Source organism: Antennarius striatus, chromosome 2, assembly GCF_040054535.1.
Source record: "Antennarius striatus isolate MH-2024 chromosome 2, ASM4005453v1, whole genome shotgun sequence".
Lineage (NCBI taxonomy): Eukaryota > Metazoa > Chordata > Actinopteri > Lophiiformes > Antennariidae > Antennarius > Antennarius striatus.
This window is the reverse complement of record NC_090777.1, coordinates 2,428,257-2,439,061: the sequence shown is the minus strand read 5'-3', so window position 1 is coordinate 2,439,061 and position 10,805 is coordinate 2,428,257. Positions and strand designations below refer to the sequence as shown.

General features: G+C 50.1%; 1 protein-coding gene across 1 annotated transcript; it reads left to right on the top strand.

Moving 5' to 3' along the window:
• Nucleotides 1–1,083: 1,083 nt before the first annotated feature.
• map3k12 (mitogen-activated protein kinase kinase kinase 12) lies at nucleotides 1,084–9,709 on the top strand. Its single transcript, XM_068341179.1, has 13 exons — nucleotides 1,084–1,546; nucleotides 3,391–3,574; nucleotides 3,673–3,864; nucleotides 3,955–4,113; nucleotides 4,189–4,347; nucleotides 5,254–5,362; nucleotides 5,448–5,557; nucleotides 5,686–5,802; nucleotides 5,912–6,046; nucleotides 6,132–6,849; nucleotides 7,734–7,801; nucleotides 7,935–8,232; nucleotides 9,318–9,709. Exons 1-13 carry the CDS (start codon nucleotides 1,084–1,086, stop codon nucleotides 9,471–9,473), a joined length of 2,868 nt encoding a protein of 955 aa, XP_068197280.1. The 3' UTR covers nucleotides 9,474–9,709.
• The last annotated feature ends 1,096 nt before the right edge of the window (nucleotides 9,710–10,805 follow it).

Here is a 10,805-nt window from a genome sequence, read left to right as displayed (position 1 = left end):
GCTCAGGTGGAGCGGGACGGTTCGGTGGGATGCGGTCGCTCGGTGCGGGAGCGTTCACGCAGATCCCGCTGCACCAACCGGACGATGGTGCCAAGAAGAGAAGCACCGTCGATGAGGGCTCTAAAAATCACGTTTGTGCAACAAATTCGGGACATATTTGTGTTGATGCGTGAGTAAACGCACAGGCGCTGCGACAGCCCCGCTGTGCGTGGAGGATGCGGGATGGAAGTTCACGCACGGCGGCGTGATGCTGCTGAGTGTCATCGTCACATCCCCGGTTATTTAAAGATTGATCTGTGTGTGTGTGTGTGTGTGTGTGTGTGTGTGTGTGTGTGTGTGTGTGTGTGTGTGTGTGTGTGTGTGTGTGTCCTGCTCCTTCGGGTTGTTTATTGCCCGCTTAACCCCCCCCCCCCCCATGCGGTTGTGCAGTTCGAGACATAGAGCTGATATGTGAATTGGACACATGTGTTATCACATACACACACACACACACACACACACACACACACACACACACACACACACGCACACACACACACACACACACACGCAGACGTACGCACGCGTCCTCTCTCAGGCGGTTATGCAATTTGTCGTATTGTTCGGATGCACACACACACACACACACACACACACACACACACACACACACACACACACACACACACACACACACACACACACACACACACACACGCACACACACACACACGCACACACACACACACACACACACACACACACACACACACCTCGCTCTGATCCCCTTCAGATGGACAGAACAGGTGACCCCCCCCCATTCATTCATAAAGCCCCCCCCCTCCACTCCACTGGTCAGACTGGGGGTCCCATTCATAAAGACTGGGACCAGGGCTCGGGACATGCAGGGGCTGTGGGGGTGAAGCTGGGGGCCTGTGGATTATAGCCCCCCCCCCCCGGTGCAGGTGGAGCGTCCCATTCCGCTCAGGGCGGTGTCCGGTGCTGATACCTTACCCTTTCCTGGTCGTACTAACCGTTCTCTATCTCCTCCTGCAGACTCCCGTCTCGCCCCCCCCCTGACCCGCAGTGTTGGGGAACCCCCCGATGAGTGGGACCTGTATCCATGAGCCCCGCGCCCCTTCCCCCTCCCTGTCAGGCTTCAGCACCCCCATCTCAGAACCCCCCTATCGACGACTGGATGGAGACACGCCTGCCTGCACCCCCGAGACGGACCTGACCCCCACCCAGTGTGTCCTCCGTAACGTGCTGTCCATCGACACCGGGGGGCAGGCGGCGCCGGGCGGTGGCAGCCCCACCCCCAGCGACGGGCCCTCGGCCCACTTCGACAACAGCGTCCTGAAGCTGCATGAACATGAGGCCTGCCAGTGCGGTGGGGGGGCTGAGGCGGGGTTCAGCCCCGAGGGCGGGGCCGTCCGGAGCCAATCGGATAACATCCGCCTCCAGTCAGGGAGCGGGGGCTTCCTGGAGGGGCTGTTTGGGTGTCTGAAGCCAGTGTGGACCATGATAGGGAAGGCCTACTCAACGGAACACAAACACAGCCATGAAGGTACGTCCCCCCCCCCGGGGGGTGGGGGGGTCCACTGTGGTCCAGTCACAGCCAAGGGGTCAGAGGTCAAACTATTCAACAGGGAGTCTATCTGATCAGTGACGATGAGGAGGAAACATCAGTATTTAATGTGTCAAACTCAAGGCCCGGGGGCCAAATGTGGCCCTCCACATCATTTAATGTGGCCCCCGAGAGCAGAAAAGGTCAGAGTGTCTAACATAAATAGGACAAAAGTGTGCTTTGAACAAAAACTACATTTCCCACAATGCACTAGTTCAGCCCATCTTAACTCTGACTAAACGCTGTGAACAAAGTTAACATCCTAACTTGTGTCTGATGTTATTTTTCTTTATTGATTGATAGTTTGATCCTTGATTGATGGAGTTCTGTGGGTTTAATAACCTGACAAATGAAAAGGATTTATGTTAGAACAGAGAAACAAACAAACATGTTTTTTCTGTCTAACTGTAATTTTTGGAACTAGAATCAGTCAGAAATTCAGTTATTTAACATTAAGGAGTAGTTACATTTAGTTACATTACACTGAGTTACATTTAGTTACATTTATTAGTTACATTAAGGAGTAGTTACATTTAGTTACATTACACTGAGTTACATTTAGTTACATTTATTAGTTACATTAAGGAGTAGTTACATTTAGTTACATTACACTGAGTTACATTTAGTTACATTTATTAGTTACATTAAGGAGTAGTTACATTTAGTTACATTACACTGAGTTACATTTAGTTACATTTATTAGTTACATTAAGGAGTAGTTACATTTAGTTACATTACACTGAGTTACATTTAGTTACATTTATTAGTTACATTAAGGAGTAGTTACATTTAGTTACATTACACTGAGTTACATTTAGTTACATTTATTAGTTACATTAAGGAGTAGTTACATTTAGTTACATTACACTGAGTTACATTTAGTTACATTTATTAGTTACATTAAGGAGTAGTTACATTTAGTTACATTACATTGGGTTACATTTATTAGTTACATCTGGCTCTTTGAGGACAGCCGGAAACATTTGGGACTGCAGCTAATTTAAAACACTTTTAACTCTCAGTAAAGTCTTGTGTTTGTTGTTGTTCCTTTAATCTTCATCTGAGAAGTAAATGTATATACAGTGAAGTAAAATCACCTTTATATCGTACGTAATGCACCACGTTGCTGACCGTGGCGCCTGGACCGTCTCTCCCGTCCTTCAGAGACTTTTCTCACTGACATCCCAGCAGCGCTCCAGACATCCTGACACGTCTCTGGACCTCATGAAGAATTGATCCGCCCCCCCCCCCCTCTACTGGCCAGCTTGTCTCTCTTTAGTGACGGCGCTCTCAGAGTCATTTAGGGGGAGGCGGCGTGACGGATGACAGGCACATTGGATTATGAGTGGAGTCTTTCTGCCCCAAGTTTTTACCTTGAGTGGAACTAGAGTGGCAGTTGTTTGTTCACTACGATTTTGTCTGAGTTAAAATGGGCTAAATTACTGCATTGTGGGAAATGTAGTTTTTGGTCTAGGCACACATAACCTATTTATGTTTAGACACTCTGACCTTTTATTCTCTCATGGGCCACATTAAATGATGTGGAGGGCCACATTTGGCCCCCGGGCCTTGAGTTTGACACTGCTCATGAGCAACCTGCTCCACAGGAGAACATCAGTGACGTAACGGCGTCCATTCAGCCGCAGTCTGAACTGGACAGGGTGCATATTGACATTTAGAGGCTTTCAGAACCGTGGGGGATATAAGTGATGTAATTATTCAGGGGGTGCAGCTGTAGTTACCTGGTGAATGGTGTTTCTGTGGGGGTGTTTCTCTGCTTCCAGAGTCCTGGGAGGTTCCCTTTGAGGAGATCTCCGACCTGCAGTGGGTTGGCAGCGGCGCGCAGGGGGCCGTGTTCCTCGGGAAGTTCCACGGAGAAGACGTGGCGGTGAAGAAGGTCCGGGACATCAAGGAGACTGAGATCAAGCACCTTCGCAAACTCAAGCACCCCAACATCATCACCTTCAAGTGAGGGGCTCCTGACCTCAGGGAGGGGTGACTCAGTTTGGTGTCTGTCCCTTTGAGTGCACCTGTGCCTCATTAACCGCACCCCTGCCTCCCTGTAGGGGCGTGTGCACCCAGGCCCCCTGCTACTGCATCCTGATGGAGTACTGCGCCCAGGGCCAGCTGTATGAGGTGCTGCGGGCGGGGCGCAAAATCACCCCCTCCCTCCTGGTCGACTGGTCCATGGGCATCGCAGGTGGCATGAACTACCTCCACCTCCACAAGATCATCCACCGAGACCTCAAGTCCCCCAAGTAAGACCCCCTCCCCCCCAGCAAACAGGAGCCTGGAGCCTCCAGGAGAGTCAAACACCTCAAACCTGACCTCTACCTTGGTTTCTCCAGCATGCTGATCACACACGACGACCTGGTGAAGATATCTGATTTCGGCACCTCAAAGGAACTCAGCGACAAGAGCACCAAGATGTCGTTCGCCGGCACCGTGGCCTGGATGGCCCCCGAGGTGATCCGGAACGAGCCGGTGTCCGAAAAGGTGGACATCTGGTGAGTCCCACAAGCGCCGGCTCCTTCTTCAGACACGCTTCGTTCTCCATGTTGGTGACGACACCTCCCTGACAGGTCCTTCGGGGTGGTGCTGTGGGAGATGCTGACTGGAGAGATCCCCTATAAAGACGTGGACTCGTCCGCCATCATCTGGGGGGTGGGCAACAACAGCCTCCAGCTCCCCGTCCCCGAGAGCTGCCCCGACGGCTTCAAGATCCTCCTCAGGCAGTGCTGGTGAGGAACGCCTGGACAGGAGAGGCTGGACACGAGCAGATTAACAGATTAGGGTGGACACGAGCAGACTGGGGTGGAAATGAGCAGATTAGGGTGGAAAAAGTAGATTAGGGTGTAAACCAGCAGATTAGGGTATAAAAGGTAGATTAGGGTGGAAACGAGCAGATTAGGGTGAAAAGAGCAGATTGGGGTGGAAATGAGCAGATTAGGGTGGAAACGAGCAGATTAGGGTGGAAACGAGCCGATTGGGGTGGAAACAAGCAGATTAGGGTGGAACGAGCCGATTAGGGTGGAAACGAGCAGATTAGGGTGGAAATGAGCAGATTAGGGTGGAAACAAGCAGATTAGGGTGGGAATGAACAGATTGGGGTTAAAATGAGCAGATTAGGGTGGAAACGAGCAGATTAGGGTGGAAACGAGCAGATTAGGGTGGAAATGAGCAGATTAGGGTGGAAACAAGCAGATTAGGGTGGGAATGAACAGGTTGGGGTGGAAACGAGCAGATTACGTTGGAAACAAGTTGATTGGGGTGGAAACGAGCAGATTAGGATGGGAATGAACAGATTGGGGTTAAAATGAGCAGATTAGGGTGGAAACGAGCAGATTAGGGTGGAAACGAGCAGATTAGGGTGGAAATGAGCAGATTAGGGTGGAAACAAGCAGATTAGGGTGGGAATGAACAGGTTGGGGTGGAAACGAGCAGATTAGGTTGGAAACAAATTGATTGGAGTGGAAACGAGCAGATTAGGGTGGGAATGAACAGATTAGGGTGTAAATGAGCAGATTAGGTTGGAAACAAGCTGATTGGGGTGGAAACGAGCAGATTAGGATGTTGAGGGATGTCTTCAGAGGCACTGGCTGTGCTTTCAGGACCTCATTGATTTGTCTCTCCTCTCTGATTGGCAGGAACTGTAAACCCAGGAATCGTCCGTCTTTCCGTCAGATCCTTCTCCATCTGGACATAGCGTCCGCTGACGTTCTGTCGACGCCACAAGAGACGTACTTCAAGTCTCAGGTACGATCGAAGCACCAATAATCTACTTAAATGAACTCAAACATAGTCTTGGTTGGCCTGCGTGATAATCCCACTCTCTCCTCAGGCTGAATGGAGGGAGGAGGTGAAACAGCACTTTGAGAAGATTAAATCTGAGGGTACTTGTCTCCACCGGCTCGATGAGGAGCTGATCAACCGCCGGCGAGAAGAGCTCAGGTGTGTGTCCACACACACACATGCAGGATGTGACATCACATCAGATGTTAGGCAGCATTTCTGTGTTCCTGGAGATTAAACATTGGTTCTGAGTCCCTCAGAGTGACTCCAGCCTCTCTTCTGCTCAGGCACGCTCTGGACATCCGTGAGCACTATGAGAGGAAGCTGGAGAGGGCGAACAACCTGTACATGGAGCTCAGCGCCGTCATGCTGCAGCTGGAGCTGAAGGAGAAGGAGCTTCAGAGGTAGGTTCACACACCTGAGAGTGTGTGTGACAGACGAGTGTGTGTGACAGACGAGTGTGTGTGACAGACGAGTGTGTGTCGTGTTTTCACGCCGGGTGTGTCCTTCCAGACGGGAGCAGTCGCTGGATAAGAAGTACCCGGGGTTGTTCAAGCACCACAGCTCCAGACAGAGCAGCTCCTCCAACTCCATGGACAAACTCATCAAGAAGAGGAACGTCCCTCAGAAGCTCCCCTCCGGGAAGAGGTCTGACGACCCCCCCGTTCTCCCGTCACATCCTGACTCTACGGATGAAGGATGGTCCCACTAATCTGTCCTCCTCCTCCCCCAGACCGGACATCCTGAAGTCCGAGGTCATCATCCCCAAACTGGACTCGTCCGTCATGCAGGTGACGATGCCTTCCTGCCCCAACCGGAGCTCCACCTCCCCCAGCCGCTCCCGGAGGGTCAAGACCCGCCACCGCAAACCCGGCAAGGGCAGCAGCGGAGACCTGGCGGGCCTCAAGGCCAACCAGTCCTCCCCCAGCAGGGACGCCAGCGCCCAGGCCGACGGATCGGGCCCCCCCGGCTCCAAGCAACTGCTGGATCCATCCGCGGCCCTCAGGGGCCCCCAGCAGCAGCAGAGGCAGCTGTCCTCCTCCAGCCCCGACCTCATCTGCACCACGCTGGAGGCCGACGCCCAGGACAAAGGGGACCCCCCTGTGGGGGGGCTGGAGAGAGGGGGGAGCCTGAGTGCGTCTGCGGGCTTAGGGGGGCTGGTGGTGGGAGGGGCCGGCCTTGATGACCTCACTGAGACGCCCCCGCGCAGCGACACGCCCAGCGAGGACGCCGCCTCCTTCCCGTTCTCCAGCAGCCCGGACTCGCCGTGTGGGAGGGGCGCCGCGGCGGGGAGGGGGTCGCTGGGGACGCCCCGCCTGCCTCTGGATGGTGAGGATAAAGAGGAGGGGGCCAGCGCCGTAAGGATGCCCCGGGGGGCATCGGGGGGGATCGGGAGTCAGCACCTCACGCCGTCAGCCATCCTGTACCGGGCAGCGATCACACGCAAACAGGTGGGTGTCTGGGGGGGGGGGTCCATAGTGATCCACAGTGATCCACAGCAGTCCACTGTGTTTCACATCGATCTACTGTGATCCACTGTGTTCCACTGATCCACAATGATCCACAGCGATCCACAGCAATCCACAGGGATCCACAGCGATCAACTGTGTTTCACAGTGATCCACTGTGATCCAGTGTGATCCACAGTGACCCACAGCGATCCACAGTGATCTACTGTGATCCAGTGTGATCCACAGTGACCCACAGCGATCCACAGTGATCTACTGTGATCCAGTGTGATCCACAGTGATCCACAGCAATCCACTGTGTTTCAGATCGATCCACTGTGATCCACAGTGATCTACTGTGATCCACTGTATTCCACTGATCCATAGTGATCCACAGTGATCCACTGATCCACACTGATCCACTGATCCACAGTGATCCACACTGATCCACAGATCCACTGATCCACAGTGATCCACTGATCCACAGTGATCCACAGTGATCCACACTGATCCACACTGATCCACACTGATCCACAGATCCACTGATCCACAGTGATCCACTGATCCACTGATCCACAGTGATCCACCGTGATCCACTGATCCACAGTGATCCACACTGATCCACAGTGATCCACTGATCCACAGTGATCCACTGATCCACTGATCCACAGTGATCCACTGATCCACTGATCCACAGTGATCCACTGATCCACAGTGATCCACTGATCCACAGTGATCCACAGTGATCCACTGATCCACAGTGATCCACTGATCCACTGATCCACAGTGATCCACTGATCCACTGATCCACAGTGATCCACTGATCCACAGTGATCCACTGCTCGTGCTCTGATGGTTTTCTCTGGTACATTCTCCTGCTTCTACAGAGGCGTGGAGTGTCATCAGAAGAGGAGGAGGGTGAAGTTGACAGCGAGGTTGAGTTACCACGGAGACGGTGAGTAACTTGCTGTCCTCCGTCTCTGGAACATTCCCTCAAGCCGTCTTCTCTGACAGGCTGCTGATTTATTCACACAACAATAATAACGTTTTCCGTTCTGACCGCGTTCTGAACCTGGACCCCCCCACAGGCGTCCGACCAGCATCACCAAGTGCCAGTCGGTGTCCACCTTCAGCTCGGAGAACCTGTCGGTGTCCGACGGGGAGGAGGGCCACACCACCGACCACTCCCACAGCGGCACCCCCGACGTGGTCAGCACTAACACGGACGACCGGCTGGACGACCGCAGCGACGACCTCCTGTCCCAGGGGTCGGAGATCCCGGCGGACAACACCGACCCGGCCCAGGCGTCCGACGGCCTGTCAGAGAGAGACGGAGCTCTGGAGGCGGCCAAAGCGCCACTGGACGCCGGGCAGAACGCCAGCGAGGTATCGCAGCGGCACCGGGGTCACCGGGGTCACCGGTTCACCTCGGCTCATGTCGTTCTTATCAGTTTTTAAAAAAAATAAAAAAAATAAAAAATAGGTATACACACACACACATACACACACACACACACACACACACACACACACACACACACACACACACACACACACACACACACACACATTTTTTTTATATAAATACAACATTTTTATATAAATACAATATATATATATGTGTATATGTATATATATATATATATATATATATATATATACACACACACACACACACACACACATACTGTATATACACAAAAAAAATAAGTCAAGTTCAAGTCATTTTACTGCGCTTTACGTCTGTCCGCCACAAATACTGGAATCATAAAATCACTAGTAAACCATTAAAATCACGTAGCATCATGTTACTGTACAATAAATCTGAATAAAAACATATAATATCAAATTATTAGCCCGTAGCAACCCCCATTGCTATGTATTATATTTTTTTTGTATTATAAAAAATAAAAATATTTTAATTGTTTGTCAGTTTAAAATAGATTCATATCAACCAAATATTATAAAAATGCATTCATTACTAAAGTTCAGTAGAGAAATGGGATTGGTTATCAACAGTTTAACCTGGAGTTAATTCAACTCACGTCTCCTGGAACTAAGTAACGACATAAACCAAGGTTTACCTTTAGTTGGTCATTTTCAGATTGACATATAAAATATATTATACTTAAATAAATATAGTGTACTTTTAAAGATGGAATTAGTGTTTGCCGTCCTGATCGCTGACTATTTAGTTTCTCTAAAAATTTTGGGGCAGAAAACAAATAAAGATGAATTATCCAAACAGCAGATTATAGAGAATCTATAATCCTCCTCAGTAATCTGTGGCCCCTTGGTGTCCTCAATGACCTCGGTAAGGGGTCTTGACCCCGTTGCTTTGGGACCCCTGGACAAAACCCCCTATATGTAGATATCTGAGTCACCTTCAAAGGCTCCTTTAGTTTTAGTTCAGGTGTGTTTTGTGTTCTTCACATTTGATTCACGTCGTCGTTTCCCACCCCCTCCTCTAGAGTCGGGCCCTCTGTGATGATTCTGACTGCGACAGCGCTGAACTGGATCAGTCGGGCAGTGGGGAGCCCAGCCGACCCCCCAGCGCCGGTGCGTGGGCGCCGCCTTCTCAGTCCTACCAGGGGTCTCCACAGGTGCCCCCCAGCGGACCCCCATAGCCCACCGGACCAAGCTGACCTCCAGCGACCCATCAGACACACACCCGTCCGTCAGGGCGGGACATCACTGCTGTCACCAAGGGGGGGGTCGCCCCCAACACCCCCTCCCAGAGGAGCCCACCAATGGTGTCGCCCGCTGGCAAACCTGCATCCATCATAACTCCACACGGGATCTTTTGGCAGCTTCTGACATCAGATTCACTGAATAGGATATTTTTTGGTGTGCAAAGTAGTTAACAAGGTAACCTCAGCCACTAGTTCAACACACACACACACACACACACACACACACTACTAACCAATCATAATGTAAATACCCATTACATACCACATGAGAAATATCTAACTTTATTTTATTTGTAAAATAAAAAATGTAAGACTAAATGGTATGCAGCCCTGTGAACAAATGCATGACTACATGTTTATAATTTACGGTTCGAATGTGTCGGTTTTATATTTTGTGAAAGTTTACACTTTTTTAATCCTGAAAAGTATTACTTCAGTTGACTTTTTTTTGTTGTTAATAAATGTCAGCACTTCAGAAAAAAAAACTAACAAAAACAGCAAAAAAAAAAAATGAATGGAATGAAAATCTCACCCAGACATCGACCACGACGCATCGTTAGGACACTCGGTAGGCAATATATTTTTTTAACGTTACGACTGCTGAGTTTCAAACACACGCGAGACATTCTTGAGGTTTTTATTGATCCTATCAGAGGTGTGATGCACTTTTTCCGTTCACTGGTTTCTCTCTGAATGTCTCTGAAGGAATGTTCACCACACAAACCGTCTGACCTGCTCACATCGCCAACACAAGCACTGCACTAACAATTAAGACAGAACAATCACCTTTATTCCCGCCCCCCGCCCAAACTAAGTGAATGAAACTTATCAGACAACAGATGTGGGTGTAAACACACTTACACAGGGTTTTCCAGATATAGCGCCCCACATAACCTTTAAAAAAGAACGTTAGGGTCTCCCTGATGAGTCCCGTTCACGTTGATAGGCTTCATGAAAACCTCCAGGTTTCCTTTTACCCTTTAAGATCATTGCGGAGTAGCCAGATATGGATATAATAGAGCACTTCTGTGTGGTTCCTAGTAGATCACTAAGTCTCCTTTGGTCTGGATAGAAATGTTGTTTTTATACAGCATTGCACATTGTACCTGTAACATAGGAATTATATCAAAAGCAAGATATTATGAGCAACAATAAATAATGTATTGGTTAAAAAAGAAACGTGTGGTTTGTTTGAAAAGAAAGATCAGCCTGTCGTCGCTGAATTAAGAGAAATAAAAGCCTGTTTTCAGTGACTTTAGTTAAATC

Coding starts and splice junctions, on each gene's coding strand:
- map3k12 (XM_068341179.1), top strand. CDS start 1,084: ATGAGTGGGACCTGTATCCATGAGCCCCGCGCCCCTTCCCCCTCCCTG. Junction 4,348..5,253: donor ATCCTCCTCAGGCAGTGCTG/GTGAGGAACGCC, acceptor TCTGATTGGCAG/GAACTGTAAACCCAGGAATC. Junction 5,558..5,685: donor CGCCGGCGAGAAGAGCTCAG/GTGTGTGTCCAC, acceptor TCTTCTGCTCAG/GCACGCTCTGGACATCCGTG.